Source organism: Siniperca chuatsi, linkage group LG4 (genome assembly GCF_020085105.1).
Source record: "Siniperca chuatsi isolate FFG_IHB_CAS linkage group LG4, ASM2008510v1, whole genome shotgun sequence".
Classification (NCBI taxonomy): domain Eukaryota; kingdom Metazoa; phylum Chordata; class Actinopteri; order Centrarchiformes; family Sinipercidae; genus Siniperca; species Siniperca chuatsi.
The window spans coordinates 11,587,299-11,602,663 of record NC_058045.1 but is presented as its reverse complement, the minus strand read 5'-3'; the positions used below and the strand labels follow the sequence as shown (position 1 = coordinate 11,602,663).

General features: G+C 39.7%; 1 protein-coding gene across 2 annotated transcripts; it reads right to left on the bottom strand.

The window, feature by feature from the left end:
- Nucleotides 1–95: 95 nt before the first annotated feature.
- LOC122875070 (proprotein convertase subtilisin/kexin type 5) lies at nucleotides 96–15,327 on the bottom strand. 2 transcript variants are annotated; one of them, XM_044193827.1, is made up of 17 exons: nucleotides 15,176–15,327; nucleotides 14,029–14,413; nucleotides 11,969–12,172; nucleotides 11,818–11,886; nucleotides 11,578–11,620; nucleotides 8,665–8,810; nucleotides 7,537–7,731; nucleotides 6,241–6,327; nucleotides 5,967–6,165; nucleotides 5,630–5,853; nucleotides 5,242–5,484; nucleotides 4,197–4,442; nucleotides 2,972–3,167; nucleotides 2,257–2,462; nucleotides 1,992–2,092; nucleotides 935–1,106; nucleotides 96–857 (listed from the first exon to the last, which is right to left on the bottom strand). In XM_044193827.1, the coding sequence occupies exons 2-17, from the start codon at nucleotides 14,204–14,206 to the stop codon at nucleotides 475–477; spliced, it is 2,892 nt and encodes a 963-aa protein (XP_044049762.1). In that variant the 5' UTR covers nucleotides 14,207–14,413; nucleotides 15,176–15,327; the 3' UTR covers nucleotides 96–474. The 2 variants fall into 2 exon arrangements, with proteins under 2 accessions (XP_044049762.1, XP_044049763.1); XM_044193828.1 differs by having other exon boundaries at nucleotides 11,578–11,617.
- Nucleotides 15,328–15,365: the final 38 nt, after the last annotated feature.

The window sequence follows — 15,365 nt, the reverse complement described above, 5'->3', positions numbered from 1 at the left end:
TTAATTTTATGATGCTCTAGTTTGAAAATTAGACCTGAAAATATTCTCATGATAGCTGTCATAATGTGGCCAGTTTTCAAAGTGCACTGAGGGCATCAAGTGAAAGATTTTATTTCATTTCTATTTCTCTTTACAAGTCATGCAGTTTTCAATTATTATACATGATCATTTCATTGTTTAACAAATAGCTCTTCAATATCAAGTAAAAAAGTCATATACATACATATATACATATATATGTATTTTTTTCACTGTTTACTCACACATGCCTCATCTAAGAATGTGCATTATACAGATACAGGCACTTTGTAGAATAAAATAAACACCAGAACTCAAAAAGCAACATACCAAAGCAAAACACCACTACATTCTCTTCTAAATATAAACTAAACTATTTTCAATTCACCTGTCAGCCGTGTCAGTTGTGAGCATCCACAATACATACCTCAGTTACTGTAAACTCAGGTTTGGTTTCTAAGAGTGATTGAGACAAGTGTTCTCATCCACATCCTGGTCTGCATCTGCGTCCTGCTCATGGACAAAGCTGTAGTGCCGATATACTGATCCACCTCTACTGGTGTACACCACATCCACCTCGTCGCCACTGTCCGGCTCGGGCACACCATGGGGCATGTTCATGCTGGCGTTGCCACTCAGTCTCTCATAGCTCTGGCTCCAGCAAAGTCTCTTCCTGGCATGGGTCTTGACCAAGGCAAACACAGCCAGAGCCAATCCTAGCACTAGCAGCAGGGCAATAGGCAAGGTGGCTGAGGTGTGCTTCAGAACTCTAGATGACATATTCAGGTCTGTTACCTCATCGTCTCCTGACTTAGGTTGGGGGGCCTCAACACACAGCGCTAGAACAAAAAACTGCCTTTAGTAGATGGTCGTATCCAAACAATCCTATGTTTCTTATGATAGGCAGGGTCTCTACCTGAGCGGCTGTCACAAACGCAGCAATCAGTGTCATTCCCTCCAGCCTGACAGCAGCGGGCACAGCGGTTCTCCACAGCATGAAGAGCAGAATCCCGGTGACAAGTCAGACACTGGTCAGGTCTGGGGCCGGTGCAATGCCTACACGAGCTGTCACATGGCTCACAGGTTTCCTACAATGGTACAATTTCACAAATGATTGTACTGGGTATATAAAAGCCTGTTAGCATGGTCTGTTTGGAGTGAACAGAGAGTGAAAACCTATTTGTACAGATGTGCCTTTTATTGACATCTGTTGTTGTTCTGAGTTGTGGTAAGTATCTGTCTGCACTTTGTGTTGCTTGTTGTAGAAAGATACTACATAAGGTTAAAACATTTTTTTAAACCCCTAAAAATTTGATTTCCAATCTTAAGTATTTCCTTATAGCATTAAATATTCGTTATAAACTGAACAACAATCAAGAGGTAATGTTTGGAAAATATATCCTTAGTTATTATTTAAGTGAACACTCACTTTATCCTGATAAAAAGTGGCATGGCAACACAAGCAAACAAAACTACTGTCATCAAATATTGCTACATTCTGATTGGTACACAGAAGTATTTGACATCGCATTTTTCCAGCTGAACCTAAACCAGTACTCAGAACCCAGATAAAAACACAAATACAGACATTTCTCATGTGAAATAACCAAAACTATTTGGCAGACCTAAGTTTGGCAGACATCCCCCATAGTAAGAAGCTGGTTTAGTAAATATGATGTCAGGGCCTTTAGTTATTTATTTATGATTTATATAAATATGAATTTGAAATGCACACAATTATCGTCAGCAGCATATCATTTATGGATACAATAACCACTTTTACGATGTTTAGTAGTACACTGATGTAGTGAGAAATGAATGCGACTGTTTTGCACTTTGTGTTAGATGAAAATAAGAGGGAAACACTTATCTTTTGCCTTTAAATATTGTGATTATAATATATAAAGCAATTAGAATTGCTTTTATTATAATTATAAAGCAATATGGTACATGACTCGTAGCTAAGAGCACACCTCATCCGAAAAGTATCGCCCCTCCTCACAACGTGGATAGCAGACTTTGTCCATTAGACTGCTGCCCCAGTCGCACGTCACACAGCTCTGAGGCGAGGCATCTGCAAACACACACATTCACATGATCTGACTCCTTATGCAAAAGTGAAAAACCAATGTCCAATATTGACACATTGGAACGATATAGACTGTAGATGAACATCAGGCTTATGTTCAGCTGTATGCAAATCAGTTACAGAGATGTAGTTAATAGCTCCTTAATCACCTGTGCAGGTCTGACAACTGGTGTGACACTGTTTGCAGATGTCACTGAACTGGTAGAAGCGGTGTGGGCAGTGCTCAACGCACAGCTTGGTGCCTTGCAGTTCCAGAAGAGGAGGTGCACAGGCCCTGCAGGACTCAGGCCCTGGTCCTGTACACAGCTCACAGGACTGGTCACATTTCTCACAGTGGAAGCCCTCTCTGTAATACCTGAAGAAAGACATTTAAGACAAGAAATATAAGACAAGAAATTATCAATATTAAAAAGTCAGACATGTACTGTACATAGATTTTGATTCTCACAGACATAATTTAAGATTTATAAAGTTTAAAGTTAAAAATGGTAATTATCAGTCAACAGAAAAAAAAAAAAAACAGATCACCAGAATCTTAACAATGGGCTGAAACCACAACCATTTTTCCAGAAATGATAACAATTTGTAATATTTCTGGATAGAAAAAATATGAATCACAATTGATGACAAACTTTTTTTCAAGTAACAATGGAATGGAAAATAAAGGTTTTCAGAGGAAGTTGCTCTACTGCTGAAGAGATTACATAGAAATGGAACATATTGGCCCTGTTAGCAAACTTTGGCTCGTTTCCAAACCAGACCTGCTCAGCAGATAAAGGGTGACAAGGAAAGTCAACAGACCATTGATAGAAGTTATACTGTAATACAAAGTAAATATTTCTGAGATTATGATCTGCTTTGTACCCTGTGGGACAATGAGTTACACAGAGCTGAAGGAGATGCAGGTATCCTGGAGAACAAGTGAGGCAATCTCTAGGCGATGGTCCTGTGCAGTTGGAACAGGCATGGTCACAGGGCAAACAGAATCCCAGCTCTGTTCCATCAGCCTCCTGCCTTGTGTTGTATGTACCAGCTGGGCACTCCCTCACACAGGTGCTGTCTGGAAAATAAAAAAACAAACCCACAAAAAAAAGAAAAAAAACCAAATAGTTCCAATCCTAATTTAGTATTACTCACTCGTGCACTCTTTTTTACTTCTTTATTTTTTCTTTCCTGTTCATCTGGACACTTTTGCCACCTAACTAGTAGAGGTGGGTGAAAAAAATCAATTCACATAAGAAGAGAAGAATAGGATTCTTTTCTTCTACGATTCAGAATCGATTCACAAATGCCAAAAATCTATTTTTGTAATAACGTTTGTTAATAACGTTATGTTGATGGAACGGAAAAGGCAGGACTCAAACACGAGTACAGCACCCGGACAGTGTACAGCGCGTACACACTAGAGTAAGCTCCCCCCCTCCTTACTCCAGAACACACACACCACCTTCTGCAGTTAATCTAAATAAATAACTTTACAAAAATAGCAATTGGTTGATAATGTTCCTGGCACTAGAAGAGCTAAAAGTAGTAATCACACAGGTATTAAATCTTCAACTCTTGACTGGCACTTCAACTCCTTTCAGTGCTTACATATCAATATCAATAGTTATTCCTATAAAAAAACATTTTGAAGGCTCCAGATAATTGAAATTTTAAGTACTACTATTACAAATGCAATTTTCCACATAAGTGAGCACATGTAAATTTAGCCTTACATGAATATTGCCATCATCAATCTATCCAGATGTTGTTAACTGTTGATCAATTACATGCAGCTGTTTAAGCGAGATTGAAATTGTGAAATATTCTCAGGAGAGTCATCATTATGCATCCAGTTTTCATGGTGTACTGAGGGCATCAACTGCAAAGTTGACCAAATCTATGACTCAAGCTCAAATTCCATCAGTCATCAAGGTTAAAAATACTGTAAGACTGTTATCAAGTCCCTGAAGAGCTGATAGTTTGGGGATATATGGTTGTATGATAAATGCACTTTTAAAAAAACACCTTCTCTGTGGATTTTTGTTTATTTTATACCCTGAACCACTTCACTCTATGCAGTTGGACATTGGTGGAAAATGCTCACTATGAAGGTATTTGGGGACGGCACAGGTCTGGCATTCATCGTTGCCCGGCCCGTCACAAGAGTAACAGTGCAGGTGGCAACCCATGCAGGTGAATTGGTCGTCGTGTAGGTAGGTCCTTGGTGGGCAGTCTGTGTCACCTGTCACGCCACACAACAATGTGTTTGGATCCAGCACAAGTCCCTTCTCGCACTGGGTGCACTGGTTTGCGTCAGGGCCGGAGCAGCGCATACAAGTCTGGTGGCACTCTGCACATAGTCAGACAAATCAGACTGCGTCATTGGACTGTCATATCAATTCATTTACAAAAGAGGGTGGGATCACCACCATGTTTAAGAGGTAAATGTGAAAGGTTAATTATTATTCTAAGTAAATACTATAGTGCATTATCACTAAGTTGGAATAACCCTTGCAGATAATACATGGCAGCAAACTTTTATACAGTTGTAAATTTGGTTTCCAGTATCTGCAGCTTGTTGTGGAAGAAATCCAGTTCTCTCATCATTTCTTTGATCACCTTTAAGTTCAGCAACTGATTTTTCTGATCAACCAGTTATATTAAACTCTGACAAACCAAAGCAAAATCTTCCTGTTATGCTGGATTTCCATTACACAAAACTGGCTGGCTAAAACTCAGTGTGACTCCCTTTAAGATTTATCACTTCAGATACAGCTTATGTAGTGACACTTCTCTTTCTACTGTTTTATCATTTTACCTGTTTACCCATCTGCACATTTCCAACCCATAACACTATCCACGGCCTGAATTGTAGCCACAATCCGCCATCCCTCCAATTCTTTTGCGTTATATTTGTTGTGTTATGAGCCATAGAAGCCACTTTCTACATGAGAAAAAAGGTGATACATAGACTACTTTAAATAAAGTGTCCATAGGTGAGAAGTCCCTGTACATAAACAATGAGACCTGATTAACAATTTAAAAAGCACAGTGTCAGATAGTACATTGTCAGAAAAAATGTGTTACCCTGCATATTCAACACCGCTTAAAAATCTAACAAAGTCACATCTATGTATTGAGATGCTCACCTTGACATTCCATAGCTTCAGTTTCATAGTAAGTACCAGTGGGGCAATCTTTGGAGCATGCACCCTTATAGAGTTTGGGGCTTAACATTGAGCAGGTCTCACAGTCATCTGCCAGGGGCCCTGAACAGCTGCCACAGGTAAGGTGGCACTGACCACAGCGACCCTCCTCCATGTCCTCATAATAGCCCATGGGACAACTAGCCTTACACACACCATTCAGCATCAGGTAGAGGAAACTGCATTCTGAAATGATATGGAGGAGGGATGGTAAAGTTGTAACAAGAGATTTCAGGATGTGATACAATGTCTTACAATTAATTTTAAAATGTCATCCACTTGGAATATTTTGCCTCTTAAAGCTTAGCTGCACACACTGCTAATAACTCACTGAAACAGGTCCTGTCATCTGAGCAAACATCACAGTGGGAAGGACAGCGTCTGCAGGTACCATCATCTGCAGGGTATGTCCGCAGTGAACAGTTGAGTCTACACATACCACTCTCTAAGTAGTGGCCATCAGCACAGGACAGACACTGGGACCTGATCCCATCACATGTCAGACAGGAGCTATCACAGGCTTCACATGACCCCTCTGCTGTCTCAAAGAAACCTCTGAAATTAGTCAGGAGATTTGTTAAGGCATACAGAGAGAAATACAATAAACAACATATCATCATTACAAAGGTTTTTCATCATTCTACTACTTAGCTTATCCAATTGCTTACTCTGGGCATTTCGACCAGCACCGCCCCTGGTGGAGAAAAAGTTTATAGCTGCTTTTGGAACAGCTGATGCAGTTATCACTGGTCTCCACGCAGGCATCACAGTTTGACGAGCAGTCCTCACACAGCTGAGTGGCAGTGTTTGCATAAGAGTGGGTTGGACACTGCACAACACAAGAACTGTCCTGGTCCAGGAAGTATCCTGTTACACCAAAAGGCAATATAAGAATTGGGATAATGTTTCAACATATTGACCATAGAAAGTAAATATTTGTACCTTTGAAACAAGAAGAACAATCCAGTGCTTGTGGACCAAAGCAGGTTTTACAAGATGCATCACATGCGTGACATTCACCATACTTCCCTGAAATTAAAACAATAAACAGAGTAACCTTATCTCTTACTATAACAAAACAGAACACCGAGAGAGATATCAAATGCTGCTCAAAATAAACACTGAGTTGAAAATGTTCTGTTTTACCTACCTTCACAACTAGAGGGAAGCATAAAAAGCTGTAGGGCACAAATGATGGGATGTGATGAAAAATAAGGTGCAGGCCACATTGTGTTTTCAGTGTGTTGCTGTGTATGAATCCTGCAACATATTACCTACTATTTTAGGAATCTATACAACATCTCTTGGACCACTGTTACAACAACTTAAAAGTGGATGTTATTGTGTGTGAAAAATGTACATTGTGTGATGGTGGTGTACACAAAATGTTAAGACAGGCTACATTTAGAAGGACTTACTGCTGACATGAAATAGGAACAATTGGGGAGGACACTGAGTTATCATAATGGCACGTAAACCATTTATGTTCAAACCTGTATATGGCTAAAGCTGCCTGTTACTGGTATAAAAAATACACAGCATTGCAAATGTAAAACTCAATTATTCTTTCAATGTAACGCAATGCTTTGAGGTTACAAAATCAACTGAAAACAGCTGTTTTTACTCACAATGGTCAGCAGTAGCTAAATAACAAGTGCTCCTGACAATGAACATCAGACAGACTGATCCACACAAGGATGTAAATAATCAAACCAATGAGTCAGAAATGTAAATGATCAGCCCAATTACCCTGTATGGTTGATAACTATGGAGCGCTGTATTCCAATGCCGTTGACAGAGACACCAAAGGGGAAGCAAGTGGCGAGCCCTGTGCTTGAGGCAGAGGAACGTTTTGAAATTGCTCCACTAAAATGGAATAAAAGGTGATGCAGTACATGTGCAGCAGGGTGACACAGTGAGTAAGAGACCGTCCTTCAACCTAGAGGTCCTTCAGCAGGGTTCAAGCCCCTGTGTCAGTGGCAAGCATCCACATGCTGAAATGTCCTTGAGCAAGACAATTAATCCCTCCAAATTCTAGGGACGCAGTACTGACCTCTGCTCTAACTTCACATAGGCGAAAAGTGATTATTTTCATCAGGGAATGTATTTTACTGAAATACAGTAAGTCACGAAGGCCTCACCAGCCTATAAAGTTACTTATATCTAAAAAGACAAATTGAGAAAAATTACCAAGATTAACAGCCAAAAATTAGGCCTCATCATGGCTGTTCCTCTTACCATCAAAGTACTGTCCCAATGGGCAATTAACCAGAGGGCACTGCCCATGTAGAGGAGGGTTCCCACCAAGACAAAGGTCACAGTCTGTTGAACGAGGTCCGTGGCATGTCTGGCATGAGCTGTGGCAAGTCTGGCAGCGCCACCCACTGGAGTCACTGAAGGTTTGCTGTGGGCACTGTTTAATACAATCACCTCCTGACGGGGCAGAGCAGCACAGAAAGTAAGTGACATTATTTTCCAATACAAAACTTCATCTGTATTAGCAAATAGTGGTCTTGAAAAACCTAACAGAGACAATATAGCAGATAATATCAATTTACGACCTCACCATCTTTTTTAACTTGTATTTAGGGAAGTTCCACTGAAAGCCAGGCTATCTATCACAATCACTATCTGTTACTGAAACTAATTTTAAAGAGAGCAACGCTAAAAAAGTAATTTTAATTTGCAAAAGACAATCTTTAGTATTAGTGCAATCAGTTTTTTTAAAGTAAAGATCTGCCCATCTCTTCAATGTCCACAACTATTTAAATCCTTCTCCCCCTTCCTGCTCTTCCGGCATCTCTCCCTCTCCAAATGCCATCCAACTGCCCAGGCACAAAACGACGACCTAGATCTTTTGAAACAGGACCTTGTGGCTGAAGAGAGAATAAGCTGATTGTTCGTGATGGATCTTGTCTGACACAATGTACAATCACATGAAATATGTACCTGTACATGTTAAAATCATTTTGATAGTGTGGTAGTGTTCTTGCTATATTCTTATTAAATAGCTACAGGCTTTATTTACAATCTCAAAGATTTTACTAAGATGCCCATAGAGAACACAACCTAACAACACAATCCTAATACCTTCTTTGCACAAAACATACATTTGCATATCTCATGTTCCAGATTTGCTGACACGGACATGATTTGCAATCCAAATGACTCAGATTTGCCTTTAACAAGAATGATTGACTACTCTCACATACACAGGATAATAGTATATTATATATACTATTTACAATAGTATATTAAACATAAACTCTACTAGTACTGTATAAGATGAAAAGGTAATCTAAATCCTTTAGTATGTTAGTAGTAAACAAAATATACACAGAAATGATAATTCTTTGCTACTAGTACCATTGAGGAAGTAACCAGGTTGGCAGGCAAGGCAGCGTGTGTTACTCCTGCAATCTGTGCATGGTGCTGGACAGGACAGACACACACCCCTACCCAAGTCTTCATAGGTGCTCTGGGGGCAATGCCTGCGACACTGGTGTTTGAAACTGTAAAAGAAAAAGGTTATTTCAGAACTAAAACCACATACCATATTTATTGATACTCTATAACAATTAACAAACCATTTGTCTAAAACTGGACTTGGTCTGTGTGTTGAAATCGGTCAATAAATGGTTGACTAAAACTGGCTGTCACGGCTATGATGAAAAAGGAGGCTCTTTTTTCTCACACAAACATGCAGAACAAAGCTATTGAAATATCAAAGACCTGGTGAAAACATTTGTGATTTAATGGCACTTTCAAAGCTTTACAGTGAATGAAGAATGATGAGCAGGCAGCCTTTGCCCACATGGATGAGTCTGAGGCTAGATAAACTGAAACTATAGAAAAGACAAAACACACCACAATCCCAATATACACTGAGTCAGTCCACAGCACACCTGCAGCTGTATTGTTAACTTCAAAACAGTCCTTGGCCAAACGTTGCACTCAATCAAACATCAGCAAGGATGGCAAACAGAGACGAAAACATAATGTAGGCTTCTTCAAGCTTATCGTGGTTCTATTCTCTTCTTAAGGCAGAAAGTTAATTGGTGTTTTATTTGTAGCCAAGAGGCATGGGGAAATTTCTGTCATTAACCTGTCCTATAAATCCTTCGGGGCTTAACTGAGCTATTAAACATGAGACGGGTGTCCTAAAAAAATCTAGCCTAAAGGAGCTGAGATATTGAGTTGCAAAGACGTCACACATAAAACATTAAAGCAAGAATGACTCCTACTTTACAGACTTACCACTCTAAATGAAACAAGCCAAATATCAATAAGCCACTAGCCTATATAGTACTACACCCTCTGCTGCCTCTTCTGCCACCTCCCTACTTGAGAGAATCTGAACACTGACAGCCCAAGCTGGACTTCCGACTGCGTTGCCATGGATTTGGTGCTAAAATGCGGTGGTTGTTTGAGAAGGAACAGCTGGAGGCGCCACACTGCATCCATCAACTCACTCACAATAGCAGCTGGTGCAGACCAGGCCCTGTCTCAGGCCTGGAAACAGTACACTACTTAAGAATCTACAGGATGTTTAAGAATCCCTCTGTGCAAATATTAGACTATCCATTCCAGGAGAGCACATCAGCATTTCCAAAGCAACTTTTGTTTAGGGCTTTTACTCCTTCAATTAGTTAGAAAAGGTGAAAATATGCTGTAGGTAGTCCCTAAAGTTAAGAAAGCTTGAGCACATAAATGGTATAAACCATACTGAGAGTGAATTTTTTGGTTTAGCTGCACACGGTTCCTTATAGAGAAAGGTAAATGTCAATAACTAAAAAGCATCCATCATGCTGACTCTTTTCAATAGGCAGTATGCAAGAATAATATTGGGCCCCACAGATTCACAGTTATGCCAAAGCTGTCTAACGTTTAACATTTTTTTTTACTACTATCAAAACCTCAGTAGTGGAATTTCTTTAAATGCTGAAAACTGTCACAATCTATCACAGTGAGGGTCTTCCTGCAGTTCATGATCGCCCCATGCTCTATTGGGTTTCTTTTATTGGTGTTTGCCTCACATGGTAGATGTAAAATGACTGAGGCGACCTGTCATTCTAAATCTCTAAAGCCATTACTATTAAAGTAAAGGTTACACAAGTAGATTCACAGAAGAAGACTGAGTATCTCACTGCAGCTTTGTAACAGCAGAAAAAAAAGAGGTGAGTGCAGTGAAGCGGTGGATTTTCCTTCAACCTCTGCTGTGACTCACATGAGTCAGTGAAGTCAAGATGGTGCACCCTATATAATCACACCTGCTACTGGCTATGCTTTCCACTTATACTTGCTCTCTTTTTCTTCCTTCTCCTTTCCTTCTCACACATAACATAAAAACACACTCTGTTAAGTAGCTCTGTGAAGCAGACCACTTTTCTGTGCTCAAACCAAGGCTCAGGTAACAGTGTATGACTCTGAATGGAGGGTAACCTGACTCACTTAATACCTGGAGGCTTAAACTCGGGGGAAAAGTACACAATTGCAGGTCTGTTCTAGCTCTGTAACCTGTGTTACCCACTGGGTGCAAGTGATATGCTGGTGTGAACAGAAATACGGGTGAAATTAAGTTTCTTGTGGCATGAAGAATAATTAACCACATTCTGCAAGCCAAAACATGGAAATGTATATTATCCCACATACTGCATACTGATTTATCCAACTCTTTATCTAGCAAAGCAATGGCCATGCAAATAAAAACAATTACAAGGTCATTTTGAGATTAATTATTTCTTGACAGCATATTTAATGTCCATAATTTAAAACTTCTGAAAAAAATTCTGAACAAATCATAGCATCATGCAAAATCATACCTACTTTACATCAAAAACACAATAAAGATTCATTTTACTGTATTAATTATTGACTGATTGATTGATTGATTGATTGATTGATTGATTGATTGATTGATTGATTGTACAAGTCTATGTTCAAGCAGAAATCCCATAGATTCTCTGATTCCAACTTCTAAACATGGATATTCACTGGTTTTCTTAGTCTTCCATGGCTGTAATAGTACAAGCAATGTAAATATGTCAATTTGGGCTCTGGGAAACACATTGGACATTTTATAAACCAAATGACTGTTCACTTAATTGAGAATATAACAGTTAGATTAATCGAAAATTATTGTTAGTTGCAGCCTTAGTATTAAATGTTAGGTATCTAAAATAACACCTGAGACTGCATTTGATTTCATAGCAGAGGATACAGGGAGCCAGAAAAGTCCATTTATCATAAGATAATAATAAAATGAGAGAAAAAACTCACAGAAAGTAACCTTCAACACAGCTGTTGCAGATCTCAGGGTCTTCTGTGTACAAATGAGAAAAGATGATTAATTAGAATTCATGTGGAGGAGCAAACTCATGCAGTACTGGCTACATTTATATTGTGCTGCACTGTGCACTATTATCACCAGTGTTCTAATATACATTGCAGATCCACCATACATTGGGGAGGGAACACTATGGTGTTGTTAGCCTAGCCTAGTAAGCTTGTGTAACTTACCTGTGGAACATGTTTTGCAGCCCATTTCACAGTCAATGCACTCTCCCGTATCAGGGTCCTGCACCTGCCCTAAAACAGAGACCCAGCACAACAAGCCTGAATGTCTTTCTCTTAAGCTAAAGCCAACTGAGAAATTTTGCTTTTCATTTACCTATTTCACAGGATGCTGTTTGGCAGACCCCATTCTGGAGTTTGTAGTGTTCCCGACATTTGGCACATATGTTGCCGTCTGTGCAGAGTTCACAATTGGCTATGCAGGGCAGACAGGCATAGTGACCCCTGTCAGGATAGAGTCCCCGGGGGCAGTGTGTCCGACAGCGACCTTGGTGGAGGAAACGTTCCTGTCCATCTTCATCTGAGGAGGAGGACACAGAGGACTTGTTAACATAAAGCCTACTTTATTTTCTTCTTCTGATGAAGATGCCATTAGCCATATGGGACTCCTGCCAGGAAACGCTTTTTCCAAAAATCTGGACTCTTCTGAAAGTGAAAATCAATGGGCTTCTCATAATAAATACAGAGGCAGAGCCAAATGGGCCTGACAATTACATGGGATGAAGGAAAGATGAAAGAACAGGCTGCCAACTGTGTGAAAGTTCAGTGCCTTCAGCAAATTACAGCATTAACACATATTGCAGAAATCAAGATTGTTTGACTGAAAGGAGAGAGATGTCATGTGGCTTAATGAGTGAATCACTGGCAATTATTAGGAAACTGAGGATTCATACATTTCACTACACATGTATTATTGACAACAGAAAATATTAGCAGAACAAATGGATGTTAATGCCATGAATGACATCATGAACTGATGGCTGCAGCCCAGCATGTTGACTGTAGGCCTGCAAATAACAGATCAAAGTGTGAGATCACTTCCTGAGTGATGATGCTCCAACTTATGTAAGCAAGGGCAATCAGAGGCAGATGAGAGATCAGAGCTGTGGGCAGAGACAGAGTCTTGTGTTGGCCCTGATGATTAATACTCTGCCACCTGCCACTAGCCTAGCTGTGGCACCTGAGGCATCTCTGGAAGCAGCTGAGTTGCAGCATTGTCTCATCTGCTCAGCGCTGCACAGAAGATGTGTGAGACAGGGAGGAGAAGGGCCACAAGCTGCTGCTGCATTTCTAATCCTTCCACTTCCCTGAACCTTAGCATGCACAGGGAAATGTGGCTTCTATGTGACAACAAACCACAGAGTATACAGACTTTTGGCTTTTGATGTTCTTTCACAAACAACGTCACACAGATATACACACCAGGATTAAATACTGACTACTGTATACTATTAAAGTCAACACAACAAAAATCATCTGCAGCAATGTACATTAAAATACAGTAAACAATAAACAAATGCATGATTGTAGAAATGTCAAAATGCATATACAAAGAAAGGAGGTGTGTGTGAGGGAAAGAGAGAGAGAGAGAGAGAGAGAGAGAGAGAGAGAGAGAGAGAGACTTGCAGGTTTTGCAGGTTAAGCCCAGTGAACTGCAACAGTAATACTTCTAGCCCAAGGGGATATTTTTTTCCTTTCCCTCTGATTAACAAAGGCCCCATTCTGACATGATCAGATTACACTGTGAAAACTCGGGAGAAAAATGATCACAGCTTCATTTCTTATCTATTTCAAAGGTGCCCCTGTGACAGAAAAATCAACAAGTTCTACATCCAATCTCTGACTGTTTAACAAGAGTAAATGGTAAACCAGAGCTGAATGTCCCACCTCTAATTCATAAGCCTTTAAACAACTTTGCTGTGGTAACCATTAAATAGTGCTGCTTTGAAAAAAACAAACAAAAAAAACCTCCACCTCCCTTTAGGCTGGATTAATGAGTCTGTGACATGGCTTTGTTTTAACCAGGCATCTGTGGAGCCAAAAAAACAAAACTGAGGAATTATATCTGCCAATGAAAGCTTGATGTTCATATCTGCACATCTCATACAGAAATTATAAAAAATTTAGACATGTGAAATTTGTCATATGTTGGCAAGAATACTGTCTAACTTCGATGAAGCCTTTGTTTAGCTGATGATGATTTATTTGTAGAAACTAGGCTATATAAAACATTACTTTTTAAAAACCCCTCTTAGGGTAAATCCAGTGCATCGTATTCTGAGATTTAATACATATATGTTTCGCCTTTTTCCTTTGAAAAAGCCATCCGTGATTTTATGCTGTGTTAAAAATACGTCAATAGGAAATTTTACTCACCAACTTCACAGGTAGTGCATTCAAACAGCTCATGCCCGTTGCACTCAGAGCAGGTGGGATGACAGAGGACACACTGGTTCTTCAGCCTAAACTGTCCACTCGGACAGGGCGACGAGGGTTTACATCCAATAAATCCGACACAGCAGAGATAGGTCAGAAACGCGGCGAAGGACCTCATGGCTGTGCCCGAGGACTTTCACTAGAAGTGAGAAAAACAGCAAACAGACAAAACTGTCTCCAAAGACGCAGTGCCCGTGCAGCAGGTAGCTACGCTGGTAGATCGATATGGGGCTCTGTGACACCAGCCCACAAATAACTTGCTGGACCAGTTCGTTCAAGTGAAGTGCTGGACAATGAGCGTGGACTGCAGTCCGCATTTAGTAGGCTAAAAGAAGAGAAAGACAGAACAACCCAGTTTATGTGTCACGATAGACAGATAAATAGATGCATACTTCTACTCAAAAACATGTTAATGCAATTAAGTGTCTGTCTGTTTGCAAAGCTTTTGGTACAATTTTTAGATTGTATCCACATGGTTGAAATGCAGGTATTGCACTTATTATTAAAAGCGTCACCAAAATAAATGTAATGTTTAGCCTTCTGATTAAAAACAGGGAAGTTCCGGTTCTGATAACACTTGCCAAACCAAAATACCTTATAAAGACACACCTGTGACTGCAATCAGCTGTTGGGTACAAAAATGCCCATGGCTATAACTCGGATAATGTTGTAACAAGCTATATAGCAGGCTAACATTAAACCTACATATTTAGGTAGTTATGGTATGATTTCTATAAATGAAAAATAAAATGGGTGTCCACTGTCTGGTATATTTGTAACGTTACCTTAAATCCATACCCACCGGTTTCAGGATTCACTCAAAAGTAACGTTATAGATTTAGCTAATGCTAGGTTAGTTACAGTTATAGCTAGTTCAGCTAAAAGGTATAAACATGAATTATACTTTTAGTGGTTTACAGATTAAGTTATGTGTTTTTTAAAGATTTAATCTCAAGAGAAATAAGAAAACACAAATCATAGGCTACGTTTGCTTGTTTTATAGGCTCCTTTTTGCGGACTATATTGCTTGTCAGAAGAATAATGTTTAATTGCTATTAGCTTAAATGATGTAAGTCAACAGTCTTACCGTTCATTGTGGTTTACAACTCAGTGATACACTCAACAAGAGCATTTGCTTCCTTTATAATTTATTAATATTGTAATTTATATAAAGTCGAAAGCCACTGGACGCCATATATGCCTCAAATTTAGTTTAAAATCAAGTTGAAGTGGTTTGTTTTTGTGATGGCACAGCGGCCCCTCGCGGCTGCTTCCCG

Coding starts and splice junctions, on each gene's coding strand:
- LOC122875070 (XM_044193827.1), bottom strand. CDS start 14,206: ATGAGGTCCTTCGCCGCGTTTCTGACCTATCTCTGCTGTGTCGGATTT. Junction 8,811..11,577: donor TGTGTTGAAGGTTACTTTCT/GTGAGTTTTTTC, acceptor TTTCTTTTACAG/TTTCAAACACCAGTGTCGCA. Junction 2,093..2,256: donor CAGTTGTCAGACCTGCACAG/GTGATTAAGGAG, acceptor GTGTGTTTGCAG/ATGCCTCGCCTCAGAGCTGT.